The sequence below is a fragment of the Cavia porcellus genome, unplaced genomic scaffold (genome assembly GCF_034190915.1).
Source record: "Cavia porcellus strain 051 isolate PalLab524CR breed Dunkin Hartley unplaced genomic scaffold, mCavPor4.1 scaffold_1, whole genome shotgun sequence".
Classification (NCBI taxonomy): Eukaryota; Metazoa; Chordata; class Mammalia; order Rodentia; family Caviidae; genus Cavia; species Cavia porcellus.
Genome location: NW_026947484.1, coordinates 127,941,932 through 127,965,577, shown reverse-complemented (window position 1 = coordinate 127,965,577; position 23,646 = coordinate 127,941,932). Strand labels below are relative to the sequence as shown.

The following is a 23,646-nucleotide window of genomic DNA, read 5'->3' as shown; positions in this document are numbered from 1 at the left end:
TGCATTATTACTAGACCATTACAGTAGGAAAAGCTGCACAATTAGCTATTTTGTAATCCATACACAACCTTAAGCATTTCCCCAAATTTATACTTTTGGAGAATTAATTCACCTACAGAGCAGAGAGACATATTTGTGTAAAATATCTACTACAATGATATTTATATAATATCAAAGAATCTTCCATAAGAACTTATTGATCATAAAAGCAATACTTTAAGCAAGTGATCAAATTTGACATTACTAGTGTTGAGACAAGTAGACACCAGGTGCTTCCTAATAGAACGCCCTGAGGAGAACCCCACATCCCTGTGGTGATAGTCCTGTCCTCAAAAGTTTGAATCTGATCATGAAGAAATATCAGATGATTGGCAATTGAAAGACATCCTACAGATAATCAGCCTGTATTCTCTATAAAAGTCAAGGTAATTAAAGATAAGTAACTAGGACTACCTGAGATTTTAAAAGACTAAAAGATGTTACAGCTCCATACAGTGTGATGCATGACTATATTATGAATGGAGAGCACAGAGGAGGAGATAGAAGAGAAAGCATAGATAGTATAAATGGTATAAACATATTTATGTTAGTAGGAAGGAATGAGTAGGGGCGATTAGAAAGCTTTAAATAAGTTCCCTAGATTAAGTGACAGTTGTATCAGTGTGATTTTTTGCTTTTGATAATTTTACAGTGGTTATATACAAGGAGAGAATGTCTTTGTTTTTACTTTCTTGAAGTATATATCATTAAAGAAGATTGTACCTGCAGTTTATTCTTAAATGGCTCAGGAAATAAAACATTGATTGATAAAGAAAACATAGTAAAATGTTAACATTTGGGGAATCTGAAGAGTGTGGAAATTCGTTGTGCCATTCTTGTGCCTTATCTTTAAGTGTGAATTTTTCAGAATAAAAGTTTTAAATGTGGAGGTACCCCCATCTGCTCGCCGTGTCTAAAGAACTGGAGGAAAGCGGCAACATCCTCCTTTTCACCTGCTCCAAGAGCAGGGATTGGCGGTCACTGACTTGGGGTCAGTGGGGTACACAACATGTGCTGAGATCATATTCCAAGCCTTTTGCTCCTTAGCATGACTTCCTTGCATTTGTTTATTCACTCATTACTTTATTCAACACTTTCTGTGTGCCAGGTCCTGTGCTAGATCCTGCAGTTTAAATAGTGAGTATGATAGACCGTATGGTGAATAGGAATAAACGTTAAACAAACAGACTCATAGATTTATGCACATATGTTGAAACAGAGGTCAGAGCAGAAGTACAAAGGTGTGACAGGAGAGCTCATTTACCTTCCAGGGTCATAGAAAGTCTTTTTGAAGGAGTGTGACTCCGATTAAACTTACAAGATGTGTGAGGATGGCAGGGTTGATTGGCACTAGGGAAACTACACAGTGAAGCAGCTTGTGTGAAGGCTCTAAAGTAGGAAAGAACTTCTAGGATTTGAAAGAGGCTTAGTGTGTCCGCAGCATAGCAAATAGATTGTGATGTTTCTGTTTGTGGTGGGAATGTACAGAAGCTTTAGAAATAGAAAATGACATGAACTTACTCTCTTAGGAATTATATCTAGATGTCTCTGCAAAGCCTTATGTACTTATAGATGGGGTTTGGGGGAGATATTTGGATCATGGGGGAGCTATACTCATCAGTGGAATAATCTGATGAGTTGTAGTTAAATGTCCTGTTGAAAGGTACGGCCTGGTTAGAAGTGGGTCGTTGGGAGCCTGACTTGGAAGGGGGATAGTCTGTCTTCCTTCTTTAAGCCTCTGCTGGACAGCCAGGAAGTAAGCAGCTGGCCTCCTTTGCCAGGCCTCTGCAGCCAGCTGACAATGAACTGTAACTACAAGCCAAAGTAAATCTCTTCTCCTTTAATTTGTGAGTGTTGGGTATTTTGTTTCAGCAACAATAAAGTGACTAAGACACACTTTTAAAGAGTCTCTGACTACTTTTTGAGGAGAGGCTAAGAGGGTGAAAGAGGCAGAGAAAAGAGTGAGTAGGCGCTCACAAATGTCTAGAGAGGGTAATTTGGACAAGAGTCCAGTATCACAGTGGAAAAATACAATGGGAAGATTTGAATATATCCTAGAGGTTGAATTAGTTGGACTAAAGAGTTGAGGTAGAACTGGTCCAAACACGATACAGAAGCATTTGCCTTGAACCCTTGGCAGCTGATAAAACCATTGACTGACCAGGAAACAAAAGAGAGAGAACAGGTGTAGAGGAGAAGACATTCGGTTCTGTACATGTTTAGATCCCTGCAGATACTTGTTTCAGTAGATAGTTGGTACCAAGGAGAGTGGTCTTCTTGAAGGTAGATTTTATGAATCATTCATTATATTTCATTTCTTAGTTTACAAAGGCTATTATGATTTGAGAATTGTTTGTGTGTATGTTTTTTTCTTCAGACGTATCTTTACTTCGCATTCTTAGCTATACTTTGTGCATGCCTTATGTAAAATAGGTGCTCAGAAAGTGCTAAATGAGTGGAGTCAGATCCTAAGTCTCACAGAAGGCGTTGCCAGTACTGGAGCGCTAAGTGTAGTTAATATGGAAACCATGGAAAGCAGTGTGGATTTGAAAACAAAACATAGATAGCACATTCTTTTTGGCACGATGGCAAATATTATAGCACTATTTCACAGACTGATCAAGGATCCTTGGGACCATCATACAGCCTTGCAGGAAGAAGTAGACATCAGAGCCCGCGTCTGGGCTGCCTCTCCCTGGATGTGCTCTCTTTCTTCTATCTTTGTGTCCTGGGGTTCTGTTAGCCAGGGACATGGTGCTCACATTTCATTTTTAGCTGTTGTTTTTGGCAAAAACTTAGAGCCTTTGTATCATTCACATTTATATACCCAAATATATCATGATACAGCCTGCTTATCCCCAATAATTCATGAAATATCCTGACAATTCCTGGATCACTATTTGTAAATTATATTGCATTATAATAGGGGATAATATTTATTTTATTTAAGCTCTTCAAGTATACACTTAATTAAGTTTTGCCTTTAGTCTTTCTAATTCAACATATCTATATTTTTATTCTCTCAGTTTCTGTTTTTAGTATTTTATCCTTGGTCTTCTGTCTTTTCCCTGGTCATTTTGCCTTGATCTTATTTTATTCTAATAACTTGCTATTAGTTTTAATGTCATTTTATTAGTTTCCTAGGGTTGTCACAGAGTCTCAAGGTCAATTTCTTTTGGGCACAATGAGACTCAGTTCTGTGTCTGTCTCCTAGTGGCCATGTGGCTGCTAGCAATCCTTGGTGTTCTTGGTTTGTTGCTGTATTACTTTAGTCTCTGCTTGGGCTTAACCTCAGCTTTCTTTTTCTAGAAAGACACGTCATTTTGAGATCTTTAGCATCTGCAAAGTTCCTACTTTCAAATAAGGCAGGTTTAGAGACTGGACATATCTTTATGTGAGAGGGCACACTTAGACTCACAACAATCTCATTGTGTTCATTTTAAACTTCTCTCAAAATTTTTCCATCATTATTTTAATATTTCTTTTGTTTCAGTGAAGTTATAATGACTTTAGTTATTGGAGGAGGCAAACAATTAGTATTGGGAATTAACAAAAAATAGTCACCAGAGTGTTTTCAGTGGATTACAACTCTCCCATAGTGAACTTTACAGTCTTGAGAAGAGCTTTCCAAGGAACAGCCCTTAGTGTAAAATATTCAATAGAGAATACGAGACCTTAAGAATGTCTCTGATGTTCAGCAATTTGTAGATTAACAGAACGAAATATTCCCAAGCCTGTTTTACATATCATTGACTTCAAGGGTATATTTCATGAACCTCCAGCCCTGCAAGAAGTACCTTTGTCAAACATATATAAAAAGACTGCTTGTACAGTATATTCCTTTCTAGCAATGGGGGTAGTTTCTCTAGTATTTCCCTCTTTATTTCACCATGCAGCACTGTGTCATAGTGTTTCATGCTCATCTTATGAGTTGGTGTGAAGTCCTTAGAAGGATGTCTGGCGTGTGGGAAGTGTAAGATGTTTTAGCTCCTAGAGCTGCTATTGCTGTTCCTGCCACCACATCCATGTATTCCACACTGCTAGCCAATGTGAAATGTTACATTAGCTGCATATGACCATGTTTAGGGTTTTTGCAAAGTCCTTTTCCTTTCTCTTGGTCATTGGTTTTCCACTCTGATTTTCTGGGTATCAGCCAGCCTCTCCTAGTGCACACACTCTGCTGGGCTGAGTTACTTACAGCATATTGGTTATATTTTTATCTTCCTTTCCTGCCACATGTCTGTGATATCCACAGAAACTTCCAGCTCTTGGACAACTGATTAACAAAAGCTGTACATCTCCATATTAGGTCATGCTTGCCTGTGCTATTTTTTAAAATTATTATTTCAAGAGCTTTACTGGTTACTTTAAGGCATTTTTATCCTTTCTCTAATGACTTTAAAAGTTAGTTATGAGTATCCAGGATCCCTTTCCAATGTGGCTTACAAATATAAATTAGAGAGATTCAAATAATTTCATTCAAAAACATCTTTTTAATATTTCAATACAGAAAGAGTAGAACTTAATTGTTCTAGTATTTCTCATCCTTCATGCTGTCCATTCTCAGAAACCTTGTGTTTTACATTAAAAACTGGCTGCATGCTACTGATGTGCATGTTCTCACATTGACTATCATCCCTCCCGTGACAGGCCTGATTCAAGGATTAGTTTTTCTAGTCTTGACCGGAAAACATCCAAGAAATTCTCAGTTTTCTTTCCTAAAATTTTTCCCAGGCTCCTAGCTGTGAAGGCTGATGCTTAGAGTTCTGCTTTCTTGATGCCTATCACTGTCATGCTACTTCTAGTGAATTCAAAGTCTGCATACAGTAGCAAGTCCGCACCTCTCTCTGTCCTTCTTGGCATTGACTAGTTAAATATGCTTCACATCATTCATTCACACTTTCATTAATTGTTTTATTTATTTAACATTTATCTACTTGCACCAAACACTACAACAAAAACACCCATAAGTGTTGCTCAGTACAGTCTAATAATCTCCACAATAAGTGACACTACAGGATAATACTTCTGGTAACTGGTATTATTATCCCCAGTACATGCTGTTCCAAACAAACACCTTTTATAATATTCCTAAAAGGTGGTCATCAGTCTTTTCTTGAACACTCAAATGACCTGATCTTACTACCACACAAAATGTTTAATTTTTGACAAAATTGTGTTTTTGTTCTTTCATTGATGCAGAAAATTGTCTCACTATAGATACTTACCATAGTTAGTTTATAAGAAGTATACTATATAGTCACTATAATAACTTCATAATATACTACAAAAACAATACACTCTATATTCAAAACAAATCTGCTACTCCGAACTGTTATAACCTCCCCTCAGATGTCATCTTTCCCTTCTCCACTGTCAGTCTTCCCCCTCCTCTCTGTTTTACTACCTCTTTTTCTTTTTCCCTCCCATTATCTTCCCCTCCAGTGTCTCCTCTTCCTTTCTTCCTCTATCCCTCTTCCTTTACTCTTTTCTCCCTCCCTTCCTTCCTCCCTAAATATTATTAAATCCCTTATCAAATAAATGTTTGTCAGATCCTTCACAGTCCTTGGAACCCTCCTGTACAATACTGTACTTTGTCAGAACTCAGCACAAAAATTCCAATATTATTTGACTTTTGGCTCAGATTTTTCCCTACTCAAAACCCCTCCTTTCTCAGTTAATTTCCTCCTTTCCTTTAACCTCCATCCTCAGAGGGCACAAGTAGGCATATTGGACTCACCTAAGCACTCTTCATTTCTCCTTTAGTGATTGCATCTCACCCGTAACCTCCTCATAGGTTCCCAACTCCATGCTCTCAGCATATGTCTTCATTGAGAGCCTCTTCAGGGCCGGCACAGTTGGATGTGCTGGGATAGACAGCAGTGAACATAGCAGACACAAGTTCTTGCCCTCATGAAATGCATGTGTTAGTGAGAAAAGTAGATGACAGGTTACAAAATAGTTATACAGTGTTAGAAATTGAGGAGTGTTTTGGGAAAATGAAGTCATGATGCTTAAAGTTGCTCAGGGGTGGTTTAGGATTTTAACTGAGCTCATGAAGTCATATGTAAAACAGAAAGATTATTTTCCTTCCCTTTGGCAGTACAGCAGAAACCTAAGTTGGTCCATCTTTTTTGTGTGTATTTATGGTACCAGGCATTGATCCTAAGGCCTTCACACTGAGTTACATCCCAGCCCTTTTTTATTTTGAGACAGTCTCCCTAAGTCACTAAGTTGCCCAAGGTAGGCTTGAACTTGTGATTCTTCAGCTTCCGCCTTTCAGGGAACTGTGATTACAGACATGTATCAGCATTCCTGGCCACCATCAGTTCTTAGTTAACTAGTTTCATAGGCTGAAACCAGCCACTAGCTCTAGAAGCTCCCTTTTCTAACAAGGTCACATGCATGACTAGGAGCTTCTAGTGTTATTGTTAATTCACATAAAAATCTTTATGCCCCATCATTATGTAGAGCAGGCTATTGAAACTTGAATCACAGTATACATAGATCATTTACAATGAGCAGTTGGGGAACTGCATTCTTTCTGTGTACTTCTCTGCTTGTATATGATAACCCCAAGAAACCCCCCAAGCAGTATAACATGGTACTAGAGGTATCTGTGTCTATATGTCAGTGACTCTTTGACTTTGTAGGACAGCATGTTGTATTTTATGCTGGAGGTTACATTTTAGTATAGACTCAGAGAAATGAGAAAAGGAACAACCAGAGCAAATTAAGGAGCATGTATGACATGAACAGTTTCTCAGAGCCAGAGGGTCAAGAGGAAAATTATCAGGAGTTCAGGTTTGTAACATAAGGGAGGCCAGATCTTGTAAAGTCCTAAAGGGCTTTAACTTTTACTCTGGAAGAAATGGGAAGCCATTAGAAGGATTTAAGAAAAGGAGAGATTCAGTTTAACAGGATTGTTCTGCCTTCTTTGTTGAGAAAAGAGCATATGAAGAGATGACAAGGTACACACAAAGATGAATTAGGAGACTCATGTGCCAGGAGAGGTGATAATGGCTTGGACCAACATCTTTAGGTGGTAGATTCTGAAGATGATCGAACCAGATGTGACCACAAGATATCACAGTAAGAGAAGACTCAAGAATGATTCTAATGTTTTGAGCCTAAGTAACTAGAAGATTGGATGGTTTCTTTTGTTTTTAGGATTGCAATGGGGATAGAGTCTCACTGTAGCATTCTCAATCCAGAATGTATTGTTTTATTTCTAGGTAATTTCTGTGTGTCTGTCTCTCCATTAACCTTTACCTGTTCTGAAGTCAGAAGTTTTTCTGTATCTTCTTTAACAATTTAGGATAGTCCTGTGCTCTTAGTAATTTAGTATGTATGTCAGTGATTTTTTTAAAAATGTGAATTTAGAATCAATTTTACATTGACACAACATATGCCTATAAATAGTCTGAAATTCCAAGCCAGTATCAATCCAATTTTCTAAAACAAAAGAAAGATCTTTTATTTATTTTATTTCTTGTTAATGATTTTATACAGTTTTGACTATCATCTAGTTTATTTGGTCAGTAATCCTAGGCATAACTTTTCCTTTTGTATCTTTGAATTTCATGTTAACAGAAATTTAATTTTCCAGATATCAGCATTCAATTAAAAAAAACTATCAGAATTATTCTTAGATTTCAGTGATGATATGTAAAATATAGAATCAACACTAAGCAAGGGACCTTTAGTTTGTTCTGTTTGGGAGAAATGTTGCTGGGAACCTAAAAAGAAGACATACTTGAGTTCTAAATTAAAATCAGGGTAAGGATTACAAATTTGAATTAAACATTCATTAAATTCCCAGGGTGTTCTGCTGTTAGACCATCTGTAGACAGTCTTAGCTAAAAGAACCTCAACTGCTCAGCAAAGGATCTCACATAGCTCAGGTCTTCAGAAATACACATAGCTCTAGGTGGCTGCTGGCCCACACACTCGAGATCACTGTGTGGTTAATACTTTGGTCCAGGTGCCTGATATTCTTGCTGATAACTTTTTGTTTCATAAATGAGTGTGAACACATCTTGTTACAACTAAACCTGAATGTCAGATAATGTATAAACTACCAGCAAGTAATTAGTGAATGCTTAGGGCAAAGTTCTCTGATACACATAATAGATCATTGTTAGCTCAAGAAAGCTTCACAATTTGATAACCAACACCTTAGGGAAGATTGTTGATTGATTATGATCTCTAACGCATATAAATTTCAAATGTTACTGACAATCAAATAGATAACTTCTATTTCCACTTCCACTAGATACTACTAGTATTTCATGTTTTGTTTTTTTAACTTCAAAATTTTGATAAATACTTGACTGTATTTTTTATAGTTTATAATTGGAAATACGAAGCCACTAAATTATGAGCCATCCATTTGATAATAATATTCCATGTGTTAGCCTAGTTAAGAGCCAGGTGTCATACACATGTGGAATAAGCAGGGCCCTTCCTTCCTCTTCAGTCTCTCCAACTAAGATTCTTAACTAGTACTCTTGTCCTAATATAGAGTTGAAAGTGTTTAAAGAAGGAGAAAAATTAGGCCCTTATCTGAAAAGCATGCAATTTGCAAATGATTACCTTAATTAGAAAAGGCTCAATATTAATTTAATATTTTCTACTTACGTACTGATATGAATAAAAGAGTAGTCTCTCAAGAAACTTTCAAAAAACATGAGGCACTAGCAGGAAGGCTTCTCTGTAATGTTAGGCAGTGAATGAAGAGTCCAGAAGATAATAGTCAGCACCATTCCCAGTTGAATATCACTATTGCCGGACTCTTTTCATTCTATTCCAAGACCTGCACGCAATGTCCTTCTTGTACTAATCTGCATATGTGTATAGAGATGCATGTTTATATTCTCAGCATAGATGTAAATATGTCTTACAAATTAAACCTTCTGCAAAATGTTATTATCAAACATCTTATTTGGATATTGCTTCCATCTACATTTAAATCCATATTTTACTAGGAAAACAAGTTATATTTTATTCTTGTATCAGTAGGTGCCAGACACTCAAAGATATTTTTCCAGCTCAAGAGAATTAAGGACCCAAAGGCAGTAAAAATCGACAGGTAGAGTAGCAAAAGGTAATCATGTTACCATGTATACAAAAGTGGAAAGCATCTCCACAAATTCTTAAAACGGCTGGCTGAGAGCTATAGAGTGGGTGGCAGGAAAAACTGGTTAACCTTTTACTCCAAAGAAGATTCCTCAGGCACATAGTGTAGTTAATGTTATGAGACATACAGCATTAAATAGCTGTTCAGAATCTCAGAAAAAAGTTAGCTATTGTAGAAATATCACTAATATATTATGGCTCTGAAGAAGCCAGAAAAATGGGACCCGGACATATTTCACTTTCATTGTGTTTTGCCAGCCTTTGTTGAAAGTCTTATTGAACAGGTAGTTCAGTGAGCAAAAGAGGAGATAAATGAATAGAAGAAAGAGACAGAAGGAGCTTACAAAATTAAGTGCTCTGCTGAGATACTTGTCTATTCAGTTGCTTCAATCTGGACCCCATTCTGTGGGAGACACAGAAACAATAAGAGAACTTGCCCCTGCCTTCCAGAATCAATGTCTAACTGGAGATGCAACCTGGGGCATTTGCCCTCATTAATAACAGAGCCCCAAAGTACCATGTTGTAAATGCTTAGCATCATGTTTAGGAAAGGGGACAAGTAGTATCTGGATTGGACAGGGAAACTCACAGGAGGGAACTGAGCTAGACTTTCAGAGACAGTTTAGGTTAGTAGAGCCCAAAGGTAGGAACAATATTCTAGAATAAGTAGAATTCTGAGTTGAAAATACAGCTGACAGCCTTAGGAGGAAGTTGGAAGCTGTTCAGGGTAAAAAGAATTCATATTTGAAAATCATGATAGATTTGGTTACGAAGCACAAGGTGTCAGATGATGAAATGGTATGGAATTCATGTTGAGTTTGAATTTCATAGTTTAGCAAATGCAAAGACAAAATCTACATTAGGCTTGTGTAGCAAGTAGCAAGAAGCAGTATTTAAAAGAGAATGATAACAAAGTTGAAAGCAAGATCAGTTGGAGGGCTATGGTCTGAGGTTAGAATTGACATTAGCACTGGGATTGGGAAGGTAAAGCTCAGAGTTAATGAAGGGTTAAATTTGATTGCAGTGGAAGAAGGTATTGAACTTAGAGAGAATAGTAAATTTAGCAGTACACTGACTTTGCAAGGGTAGTTCACAAAGAAAGCAGTGCATTCCTGCAAGTAAAAAGTTGAACTAGATTATAATGAGAAAGATGATGGGTTGATTTTTCAATCAAGTTAAATTTAAGATAATCTCTATACTTTAGGCCAGTGTTATAAAAACACTGGAAATCACAGACTGGAATTCAGGTAAAGAAACAAAGCACATCCAAGAATCTGTTCCACTCATCAGGAAACAAAAGCTAGTCTAGTAAGACCAGGAGAGGCTGAAGCCAAATGTAAGGACTATTTTTAGTTGGAGTTACAGTATTTTAGGTCAGCTTTGAGAAGGTTTAAATTCTAGCTGTTTGACATGAATACAGATAATTATGAGGAAATTAGGGTTAGATAAGAGACAGGGGTAGCAACCTGGTAATATGTTATTGAAATAGAAATTCAAGTCATTTGGAAAAGAATTGCCCAAATTACATCAGGAATGTTAGATATTTTAAGATTATAGACAAGCTATCAATCTAATTTATCTACCTATTTTTAATATTAGTAAGATTATTTTAATTGCACTTAATTTGTTTCATTGAGTTTTCATTTCTTCCTTTTAGAGATAAGTTATCTCTTGTTATATTTTAGGCTCTTGGCTTAAATTACCTTCATTAGAATTTTTGGAGAAATACAGTTTTTTTTTAATCCTTACGAATAAAATAGTCACAGAACAAGAATGAAGGATAGTCACAAAACAGTCCAAGGAGAAAATTCTAATTCTTGCCAGAGTAATGTATACAATGAGGGCTTTAAATTTTCCCAGACATAAAGTAGGTCTCTTGGGAGCAGACTTTTTACCTGTAATAGAATAAGTATATGCTATTTACTTTATAAGAAAGAAGCTGGAGTTGTGGCTCGGGCCTGGGGATATAGCTCAGTGGTAGCACACCTGCCTAGCATGTGCAAGGCCCAGGGTTCAATCCCTAGTATTGGGGGGAAAAAACCACATAAATGAAAAAAAGACATCTACTCTATTCTGTAGTCATGAGTGTATCATGACCTTAAGAAGGTGATGTGTCAGATCTACTGTATAATCATAAATTAATAGGCAAGTAGTTGTGAAGGTATGTACCGACATATTTTAAAGTTTTCTTAGAAAACAGAACCTGTAAAACTTACAAATGGAATAGAAAAAGACTGTTGACTACTGTTAAGCATATACTTTGAAGGCAGGTACAAAATATACATGTGAGAACATTGTCAGAAAAGAGTGTAATGACTATATCACGGAGGACATCAAAGCTCCAAGATCCATAATTCCAAAAGCAGTTGACCTTCCCCCGGTTACCCTGGTCAGTCTGCTTGGCTGGAGTCTGGTGATCCCTATAACAGCTAGTGCTCTTCTTAGGCCTCCCTAGAATCCCTCTCTGACAATTCAGAGAATTCTGTGTCTTTCAAAGTCAAGCAGCTGCCTGAAAAGAGGCAGAAAATAAAGGAAGATTGTATGAAGTCGTGCCCAGTTTTCTTAGTCCAGTTTTACATTATCTTTGGTTGTGGAAAGCTTTTTCTGGACTGGTTAATATTCAGTTCAGGTACAAGGGACAGAAATCCAAGCCAATTGACTTAAAAGGAGTACATCATTTATTTCTCTTTCCTCTAAAAACTTTACATTAGTCAGTCAATGGCTGAAGGGAAGGCAGGCCACCTGTGTTCCATGAAAGGTTTAGTAACTCTGATTCCTCAAGTTCATGCTCTGTTAGCCTGAAGGTGACCACAGACCTAGATTGGTAGCTTTGATATGCCAAATAGCACAACAGAACTAGGAATTGTAAAGAAGGGCAAAGGCATGTGCCTGCTGTCCTGTGAGGAAAGTTCCCAGAAGCTGCTTATAATGTGTCTGTCTGTATCTTATTGGCCAAAGCATGACCATATAGCTATACCAAATTGCAAGAGAGGCTGAAAGATGCAATTTTCTTCCTGAGGAGACGTGATTGAACTGAAGAATCTATTACATTAAATAAGAAGGAAACAAATATTGGGAGAAACTTTTCAGTGCATGTTCCTATTTCATTCTAATGGTACCATGCTTTCAGTAGGTCACATTTTATAGCCTCCTGTAGAGGTGTGTGAGGCAGAGGGGTAGATGCAGAGCTATGCAGCAGTAGTTAAGAATGTGGAATCTGGAGTCTTTCTTGCTTGAGTTCTAACCTACGTTTTCTTAGATCAAAAGGGGAAATGGTATTGTTTTGCTTCTAGAGTTGAAGTAATGATTAAATGAAATACTCAATATATTGACCACACTATTTTAACACATCAAAATGTTTGATTATTGTTATTAACTCTTGCTAAAAGTATAAAGTTTGGAGCTCCCAGATGCATATAGCTTGTTTGGAGGATACACTCACTTTCTTTCTCAAGGATGATTCAGAGTGGTTTTCCTTGGCGTTTTCCACTTTTAAAAGTAAGCTGAGATGTTTATGCTTAATTGGTGATAAAACTTGAACCTAACAAAACATGTGGCTGATTTCCTGGAATTTTCTATGGGACTTGCATATTTAACAAACATCTCTCTATAAGCACTTACTTACTAGCACTAGTTTTGATGTAAACTACATTTACATAAGAATTGATGAGATCCTCCTAGCCACTGTGGCAACCAAGTGGGAGCTGGGCACCACATCAAGAGGAGAAGGCCATCCCTGACCACCCTTGGATGGATGGAGTTCAAAAGCGGCAATATGGAGTGGGTTTGACTTTCTCTATAAAGTCCTGAACTGCAGAGCAAGTGCCAATACAAATGTGAAAGTTTGGCCTATTTATTCAGAAATGCTAACAAAAGAGTGGCGGGTAAAAAACCCAGCTTATTATTCCAACGCGCATGTGACAATTTTCTTATGATCACAGACAACAAAATTAGTTGTGTTGAGATAACTTTTGCCAATTCCTAAATTTTCTTTTGCTCTCTCTTTTTCTTTCTTTCTCTAAGCCCCCTCTTTGTTCTGTGGCTTTTCTTTTTTAACTCCTCCAGACTACAGCTTTGTTCCCCCTTCTTCCACTCCTTTCTGGTCAGGTACTGCTTTACGGCTTTTATATGTCTCCCCAACATGCTTCTGTTTGCAAATAACATATTTTGACTTCTCTGTAAAACCTGTCATGTAGCTACATCTCCTCACAGACCACGCCTAGAGTACCATTGCCACCATACACTCTCCTCTGTCATAGTCATTGTTTGTCATGACATTTTACTTCTCTGGTTTTTGTGTGTGTGCTCATGCCATATGTGTCAATAACACATTTTATAATGTATATGTGGGCAGAGGTTGGAGGGGTGGTGCTGAAAGTGTAAACACAGATGAAGTACTCTGCAGAATTAACTTCCTGAGGACTATAAGTTTTAATTGAGAAAAGATAGTGTTTATTTCCATGAAGAAAATGCAAAGAACCAAAATCCAAACCTTATCGCTAAGTAGAAAAGTAAATTCAGTATATATTGCTTAAAAGAATCACAGGCACCCATCACTTCTATAGCTCTCCAGTTTGTGCCCAAGCATTTTGGTCTTCATTTCTGTAATTAACTGGAGAGTTTAATGTCTGTTTATTTGACACTGAGGGAACTACATAATGGCAAGGTAAAGTATGTTTGCTTACAGGTTTTATAAAATTAACCTGAAAGGCCCAGTGGAATCGTAGAATCTTGAAATAGACATAAAAAGTCAGCTATAAACCTCTCATTTTATAGATGAGAAAAGTGTGGCTTGGTGGGGTTAAAAGGTCCTTGCAAGGTCACATGGTAAAGCTAATGATTGGATTTTTCCATCACAGGGGGTTTTATGTGCACTGACTCTAAGAGCAGTGCCCCAGAAATGGGACAGTTTTCAGTAAGAAAACCATTAAAGTGGTTTGTATCCTGAACAGTAAAATAAAATGACCTATTTTTACTCCTTTTTACAGTTCTGAAATCTATGGCATTGCTATTCGTTTATCTTATGATCGAAACCTTGAGACTAAATAAATTTCTATCATTGCAAAGCCATGAATTACAGGCCAGAAATTCCTGTCACCAGGTGGGCAGACTTTTCCAGGGTAACATAGGTCATAACTGCAGCTGCCTGGCCACTAGAAACTGTAAAAAATACAGATGGATGGTGCATCCCATTTATCTTGTTTTCTTACACTTTAGTCTTTCTCCCGTTAAGATCTATAAAGTCTCACCAATCTCAGATGAGTGATTCTCAGATTCACCGAACATATAATTGAAAACCCTTTATAACCTCAGAGAGCAACAGGTGGGGAAGTTAATATAAAGCATGTTATGAAACACTAGAGACTCACCAACATATATAGCTTGAATGGAGTTCTCACTTCAGTCAGGGCAAGCTCCTCTTTGGCTATCAAAAACACTATAACAAGCAAATAACAAACACCTAACACATGAAGTGAAGACCCTGACATCTTGTTTTTGATTGACTATTTCAGTAAATTTTTCTGTGAGGCAGTATTTATTTGAAAAGAAGGCATTATTTGTGTTCTTTCTGTGAAACCTGCTTCACACTTCTTTACATAATTGACTATATACATGTGTGTACATATACATTTTTATGTGTATATATACACGTATGTATATATATATATATATATATATATATATATAATTTTAGAATAAAAAGGTTAGTTGGAGAAAAACCATTTAAATAGATACGATGACATCAATTTGACTAGAGCACAGAATTGAGTTGTTTTAAGTGTAAGGCCAGTCAGTTACCAGATAAAAATATAAAGCTTCATCTCAGAGGTTCTAATTAGAAATAGATTACTGTGCCATTAATAGGGAATTTATGCTAACATATTCTAGATTCTGTCCTTCAGATAGTAATTTAGATATAAACTAGTTGTGTTTGGGTTTTGTTTTTGTTTTTACAAAAACTAGTCCCTGTTTTGAAGTTTTTACAAAGAAGGTGAAAATAGAACAGAGGTGGTTTAAACTTTATAAAATGAATTTGCCTGCACATGATTGAATTGAAACAGCAATTGTGCTGCTTTCAAGCTCCTCCGCCATTATCACTGGTCTGTAATGAAATCATGAATGTGCATCTGATAACATCAATAATGTTCCTTTGATTAGGGCCGCATGGCTGTTAACCAAGCCCATATCAACTCTGCCTCCCATAATTTCTTTACAGTATTAAGTCCAAAAGTACTGGGCATTGCCATCGCTCGGTATGACTTCTGTGCAAGAGACATGCGAGAACTGTCCTTGTTGAAAGGAGATGTGGTGAAGATTTACACAAAGATGAGTGCGAATGGCTGGTGGAGAGGAGAAGTGAATGGCAGGGTGAGTTGTCCCTCTCAACGTGCTTTTGCCCTGGACAGAAGGTCCCTATTGTGTTGTAGTCTTCACACGAGAGAACCCTGGCCTTCAGAGACTGGTATTCTACCTTGCCAGGGCTAGGAGCTCACTACCAGTGTGTTCACTGAATATCGTAGTGACATAAGTAAAGTTCATTCCAGCAAGTGTCATAACTTCCCATTTGGAGAGGAGTTGAGAAGCATTTCAGTTCTTTTTAGAACCTGAGCTCTGGTTTACACACTTTATGGATAGTGCCAAATATCTCTAAGAGCTGCTGATCTCGATTGGAAAGAATGGGATGTAGTACCTCTGTCTTTATATCCTGTCCCACAGCAGAAATAGGAATCATTATGTGGCTGAGACCCATACTACACTTAATTTACATATTTATTTGTGTGCTGGTGGAGTAGAACACTGTTTAAGCTTATTTTATTTCTCTATTTCTATCATTTACTCTATTAAGCTTGTAAGAGCAGTTAAACTTATCTTCTTTACCTACACCAGGCATAAAATCTCAACTTAATTGGGATGTTACAAAAACAAAATGCTGTGTTGTAGAATCTTTTGAAATGCCAGATGCAAAGTCATGTTGCTATGTCGGTTGCCTTTCTTTTTCAGGTGGGCTGGTTTCCATCCACATATGTGGAAGAGGATGAATAAATTCCAATCCAGCATTGAATCCTGCACCCAAAATCTCAGAGAACAAATAAGCAGAGCCTGCAAAGCATTATGAATTACCTGAAGTGTTTAAAAAGCTGCATTTCTGGCTGTTCAGCATCCTCCCTCCTTTTCCCTTCCTAAGTCTTAATGCTGGGATTTTTAAAGATGCTGGTACTGACAGATTAATGGCTTGCCTAGAGCCATGCAAGAAACAGCCTGCCCATCTGTCATTGTCAGGGACCAGGGCAAGGCCAAAAGCTTTGCTTCCCAAAAGAGACCTGCAAACACATTCATCCAGATTCTCTTTACCTCCATCAGGTCAGATACCCTAAAGGCCATCCACTAGTAAATGCTTAATGCATGGTTTCTTTATTGTCAAGCATCATTCACCAAAATTTTTGATGGGACAAAGAAGCAGAGGTTTAATTCTGTTTTGCCTAGCAGGAAAAAAAAAATTAAGAGTGTTTTCATTTGGGAAAGATCCAGTATACTGGAAAGATTCAGCATTACTTATCATAAATTGTCCAACAGGTGACTCATTGCCCAACAAACAATTTCACCCCCAGATGTTACTCATGATAAAATATAAAAGATAAATGCTTAGGTTTGCGTCATAAGTGATATATTCCAGAAAGATTTGAGTTACTCATTTGATGTTCTGATTATAACTGCACACTCCTTTTTATAAAAATGAGGAGATAAAGCACATGACAGTTGTCTTCGTACTAAATTTTGCAACTTTCATGATGCCATAGGGTTATTTTGAAAATGTAGTACTTGATGAAGTAATCATGGTTAGATATATTATGGGTAGTTTCCCATAACCTGAGTAAAGTGGTGTTGTTTACAAAGCAGATCAAGGGCTATACTCCATAGTAAATGATTTTATAGCACCAGTATCTATTGACATTAGCCTTTCCTTCTTCCTGGATAGATGTGCAGCATATTTGTTGAATCCTATATTTTCATGGAGTATTACTTGAGCACAAACAAATTTGTTGAGGTTTTTGGAAGGAAAGCACACCTGGGTCCTTTATGCATTTAGGGACAAAAAAGAGGGTCACTGGGCTTCTGTGGACTTGTGACATTGAGAGTCTTCCCTTTTGCAGGCCTTTCTGGGCATTTATCACCTAGCGGAAGATGAGTGTTGCAGAACATTACTTTTACCAAGTCTTCCCTTTTTTGTAAGATCTAAATACATTCTTCTTGGAATGCCCAGTCACCAATGTAGGCAGTCAAGTTAAGACACTAACTTGGCCCTTTCCTGATGAAATGTTTCCTCCACAGTAGAAGTGATGTTCTGAAAAGATGCTGAAAATGTTTTGTGTTTTGGATAAACAAAAATGCAAAGCATTAACTTCATAGAACCAAACAAGGAACATTTGGTTCTGAAATGTCAGATCATCTTTGAAATGAAGGGGCTCTGCCTTCCCTCTTCCCAGCATACTTGGGTATCTGAACTTGATGTTCAGTGGTCACACATTCCCTGCTAGAGACCCTCCTAGGTTAGGACTTCTCATCTAGAATAGATTCAAGGCCTTACCTCAGAATTATGTAAACTGTGATTGTCTTTTAGAAACATTGTTATTTGCTAAAATCAGTCAAGTCTTTGTAAATGTGTAAATGACCATGAAAATGTATTTTATAAAATGTTCTGTACAGTAGAGTTACACCACCAAGGTGAATCGTTTGAGTGGATTCCTTCCTATAAAGTCTTATCTATGACTGTGTCTGGGAATGTTTGTCTGTTACTGTCAGGCAAGTGTTATTACAGAGAGTGCAGCTTCACACAAACTGAACTGCTCCTGTGTACAGTACTGTGGCATGTATTGTTTATTTCCATCCATAGACTCCTCCCTTACAGATATGTGGTCTTTGTGTTGAGTTTCATTGACCTGGAGGTTTTCATAGCAGAGGATATTAGATCCCATTTTCATGACATTACCAGTTACATCTTTGTCTACATTTAATACTTTGTATTGGAAACTTTAAATTCTGTGGATATATGTAGATTTCTAATACCAAAGACAGAAGTAAATGTTTTTCATATACTTTGTCTTGCATGTATGCAGCTCTTATGTAATATGGTGAATTAGAATGGTATTGTACTTTGTAATATTTTGTAAATATGTCAATACAATAAATAGTTACTACTTGCATTTAGTTGATTTCTTTTTAAGGGTTGAAGAGTCTTTGTATTGAATAATCCCATAATTCACATATACCAGCCTCTTAATTAACATAGAAATACAAACTGTAATTTGGTTGGGTGTTGCTCAGGAATGCAAAATTATGGGCAGTGAACATTACGATACACTTAGTACCTGTCAGTAGTATCTGTTGAAAGCTGGTAGCATGATTGAGTCTGTTCTAAGGGCCTCATGTATACTTACAGTGACCCCAGAAGGTAGAACCCCCTTTCACTGCTATTTTCAGGTGAAGATTCTTCAAGAAGAAGAGATTCGTCAAGAAGTTGCAACTTGGGCTGGGAGTGTAGCTCAAAGGCACAGCACCTACCTAGCAAGCATGAGGCCCTGAATTCAATTCCTAGTACAAAAAGAAAAAAAGAGTTGCACCTTGACCAAGGTCACATAGCTGGCAAGTATCAGAGCCAGGTTCTGACATGAGTAGTTAACTTGGTAGCCCACATAACCACTAAGCTATCCTGCCACACCTGATAGGACAAGAGAGATTAGGTGCAGTTGAGCTTCTATAGCCATGAAACTCTTTGATACTAAATAGTGATACCATTTTAAAGAATTAAAGATGAACAGAACTTAGAACTACTGTATTCCTTTCTTCCTTCACAGCTCCCAACAGACATTGGCTTAAAAAATTGGTGTTCAAGACTGAACTTTTTCTGTCCATTTTTCAACTTTTGCACTCTGACATCATGCTTTCTAAGCCAAAAGGACCAGAAGTCAAACTTCTCTTGGCAGAGCAGGCCGGCAGATTCTGTGTTTCAGGGAGAAGGAGGATGCACATTCTGTTTAAGAATTAGGAAAGGCCCATCCCACAGCAGTACTTTATCACCATGACACCATGCTCAGCAATAATGAATTCCCCGATTTTCATTTCAGTACAGTGTTACACAGCAGCCCTCTTTTCATTTGAGGAACTGATTCTAGCGGCATCTTTTATGACTTCTCTTCCATGCATTAACATTTGTATGACTTCTTTCTATCAGATTAATCGCCATTCTCATCAACTATAACATATGCTGGGAACTGCTCAACTTGTCGGTTAACATGAGAACATAGCCCTGGTAGCCTTGGAGTATTTTGTCTTCCATCGAGTGACTGGTGTATGTTTGGAGTTAGTCCTTAGGTTTCCTGCCTACTTTTCCAGACATAGTGAAGACAGTGTGACCCCAGAAGTCAGACTATCTGGGTAAAGATTTCATCCTGCCCAGGTACGGCCTCAGCCAGTCTGTGTGATCACCACACTCACTCCGTAGTGTGGAGGAGACTCATCTGAGATGATTGATAGGAATTGTCCCTGGCTTATCTACAGGGCCATGTTTGCTCATTGTCATCATTACTGCCATTGTCAGATGGATTTGATGAGGAATTTGGGTAGTTGCTATCTTCATTTTTTAATTCCTTGAGCTTAATTCAATCTTATTAAGCTGAAAACTATATATTAGTCTCCTTAGGAAGGGAATTAAATTATTTGGTAACAAAGGAAGAGTTTCAGCATCAGTGAGACCCAGGTTCAAACCTTACTCTGCCAATGATGTTTCTGAGCATCAATTTCCTCTTCTGTAATAAAAGAATAATTACAAGTTGCTGAAAGAGCTGTTGCAAAGAATGAGCAACATGAAAAGCACACCTGTACAGAGCCTGGCACATAACAGGCCCTCAAAAAAAGTTGGTCTCCTTCCCTTCATGAACTGTAAATATATAGCCAGGTACCAATTTATGTACTTGCAGTCTTTATTTTTAATATAACTAGAGTTTATGCTTTGTTACCTATGCTTTAATTTTCAACATTCAAATTATATGCAGAGTAAAAGACTTAGATTCAGAAACATTAATATGCAAACCTACAAGCAGTCTCAGAAGTTGAATTTTACAGCTCCACATGATTTTTACTAGGAAAGTGGAATTTTTACCCAGCTCAAAATCGTTTAGACTTAGTCCATCAGTCACTTCATTTTTCACTGAAACTGGTTTTCTGGGATTGGTTGGACTCTGATTAGAAATGTCTGTGTACCTGTCTGGTCTGGCAGACTTTGGAAGGCACCTAGTTGTAAGTTATGAACATCTTCCAGAATGGAGGTTAAAAAGGAATCCTCTCACAACATGCCATTCATTAAACCAAATTGGGGAAAAATGACAAAAACAAAAACAAACAACAGAACAAAAGAACTTCTTTTGAAGCACTCTAACTCTGTCAGAAACTTCTAGAATTTCTAGGCACAGTGTGACACCAATAATGACCCAGGCCCATGGCCAGATGGTGAGAGGCCTCATTGCCAAAAGAGAGTGTGTAGAAAAGTTATTTGTGCCCTGGGCTCTCAGGCTCTTGAATAAAAGGGTGAACTTTAGCATGGCTGAATGGCCAAGCCCTAATCTAGTTTTCTCAAGGTCATGCTGGCTTTAAATCAAATGTCTGTTACATTTCCCCATGATAATTTCTGATTTTCCAGCTACTCCTACTTCATAAGGCTTTTCTTCTAAAGATCATTCTGGCAAGCCACTAGGGTCCTAGATGAGGTGGAAATGTGGTGAGGTCACCATCCTTGCCCCTCTTGATGTCAGCAGGTGTCAGTGAGTTGGGCATGTCAGTGGATCTGATGCTGACTCAGGAGTCTCCTCAGGGAGGCTTGTGTATTTTTCTACTGACCTCAGTTATCGCTTTAAAGAAAGGGAAAGTCAACTTTGTATTCTTTTAAGATTTTCCCCCTAATGATAGTTTGGTGTCTGTCCCCTTTTTTCACTTGTAAATTTTTTTCTGCACTTGTGCATGCCAGAGACTGTGCTAGTGCTTATTGAATTTGTTTCATCTGTCCCATGTAATCCTTCTAAGAATCTATCAACGTAACCATTGTTGATAAACTTGTACTCTGTTCTACACCATGTGCTACGTCTATCCTTGGTATTGACTGACAGCTTTGTTTTGCCATATTTGACTGTATTCTTCCCCCCCCCAAAGAAAGTAATAAGCACTAAGGAGTAATAAAATCCAAGATGTGTAAATTTTGTTGTAAAAAAGAGAGGGAAAAAAAAAAAAAAGAAAAGGAGCTCTAACGGATATAACAGCAAGTGTGTTTGGGGGTGTTAAATAGCTGACTTTATCAATGTTTTTGGAACATTGAACACAGCTGTTTGCAGTCTCCCTGTTTGAATGTCCACCTTGTGTTCTTTGATACTGTGATTTGAGGAACTATTTTCAAGAAAATAGTGTGTAATCTACTAGCAGGTAATTTCTTACTGTTATGGTTTTTTGTTTTGTTTTGTTTTGTTTTGTTTTGTTTTGTTTTGTAGTTCTGTATTGCGTGTACCCTTACGCCGCTTTGGTTTGTTTTGTGTTTTTCTCTTTTTCCTCTTAAAAAAAAAAAAAAACAAAAAAAAACTTAAAGATAAATAAAAAAGAACTGAGGATGTAAAAAAAAAAAAAAGAATCTATCAACGATTGGTATTTTATATTTTAATCAGAAAATCTCTAGGCCTCGTTAAGTAACATTTCCCATGGGGATTAGTTTTTAAGTCTTTCTGACTTGTTCCATTCTTCTATACCACCTGTCTCTTGGTCTAGGCTGTAGGATAAACCAGTGGTTAGAATCGGCTTTAGATCCAATCTGTTTAGCTCTGCCCCTTGCTGGCTGCTGACCTTGGCAATGTTGCTTACCCTGCTTGTTCTTCTGCTTCTCTAAATGGGATAATGACTCCAACTTACTGTAGATGGTTGTGATTTTTTAAAAGATTAGATGAGATAATATATGTAAAATGTTTAAAACCATCTAATAGAAAGTAGACATTCAGTGAAAAAAAAGTTTTTAAATTGTGTTCGGCCACTAGTTTAAATATACGCACAAAAATAAACACTACAAGTTCAGAAAGTGGACTCAGCTATGAAAAATAAGCTTCCTTTAGATACATGAACTTGCTTCTTTGGAAGAAACATTTTCAGTTAAACATCTTGAGTTAAAATTTACAATAATAATGCTTTAAAAATTATGCATAAGTGTGGGTGCAAATCTCAAATGTTCTACCAGAGCACTGGGGATCAGTTACCTACTGCTACATAACAAATGACTGTAAAGCTTTGCAACTGAGGAAAACAGACATCTATTGTTGCCCAGTGTCTGTAATCAAAGAAGCACAGCGCAGATTAGCTGAGCATTTTCAGCTGGGGTATCCCAGAAGGCTTCAGCCGAGTGTCAGCAGGAGCTATGGTTTCTCGGTGCTCAATGAAGGAAGAGTCTGGTCCCAGATTCACTCATACAGACCTCTTCACATGCTTGCCTCACGACATGGCAGCTGGTTTCTCCCAAAATAAGCGTCTCAGAGTGAAAGCAAGAGCACTCAAGATCCAGGCTTGCCTTATTATAACATTCTCAGAAGTGACATTCTTTCACGTCTGCTCTGCTCTGTTCCCTAGCTTTGAGTTGCTAACTCCAGCTGCCTCTCAAGGGCAAGAGATCACACAGGGACAAGAGCCTAGGCAAACGGCCTGGTGGGGCTGTCCCAGTGGTTGCTGATCACAGACGGGTAAATTGAAAAGTCATTGAAAGCAGACAGGATTATCTGAAAGACACAGATTACTCTGGAGGAATTTAGCTGAGTCTAAAATTTAATGTATTGTAAAAAATATTTTCTGTTTATTCCTTAAATGTATGTTTTCTGAATGTCTATTCAGTACCAACATCTACGGGAGGATTCAGGATGAGCAAGAGAAGGTGACATAGGGGAACTTGCTTCTTTTGTCCTGTTACATTTAGGACTTGCCCAGTTTTGGGAGAAGGAGGAAGGAAAAGAGATGGGGAAGATTCTCTGACATATATGAAGTGAGCTCCCTTTCACAATAACACAGAGGAGAGTACAAATACCTAATCAAATACCTTGCTAGTCATACCTAGCAAGCAGCTGTTGAGTGAAACTTTACATTCTCCAAGTTTCTAGCAAATCATTTATTTACCCACATACTCATTCATTCAACAAATATGTTGTGACCTCCTTCTGAGAACTCTACAGTTCTAAGCTTTGAACATACAACAGACCTGACCTAGCTCCTATGCTTGAGGAGCTTGCATGTTTGTAGATGACAACAAGAAATAGACTCGTAATATTAGGTACTAATAAGTGTTACTAAAGGGGAAAGAGACAAAAATAAATGAGGAGAAGGCTGTCTGATGTAAGGTAATCAAGAAATGTTTTATTTGGAAATGGTTTTGAATGGAAATGATTTAAATAAGTGAGA

At 37.5% G+C, this 23,646-nt stretch overlaps 1 protein-coding gene across 2 annotated transcripts in view; it reads left to right on the top strand.

Moving 5' to 3' along the window:
* The window catches only part of Vav3 (vav guanine nucleotide exchange factor 3), a 364,771-nt gene extending 346,391 nt beyond the window's left edge, over positions 1–18,380 (top strand). The window contains exons 26-28 of one of the 2 annotated variants that reach the window (XM_063255201.1): positions 13,201–13,284; positions 15,395–15,546; positions 16,180–18,380. In XM_063255201.1, coding sequence (XP_063111271.1) covers positions 13,201–13,284; positions 15,395–15,546; positions 16,180–16,221 — 278 coding nt within the window. In that variant the 3' untranslated portion in view covers positions 16,222–18,380. The remainder of the gene's footprint in view (positions 1–13,200; positions 13,285–15,394; positions 15,547–16,179) is intronic. The other variant, XM_063255206.1, reaches the window with a different exon arrangement.
* The last annotated feature ends 5,266 nt before the right edge of the window (positions 18,381–23,646 follow it).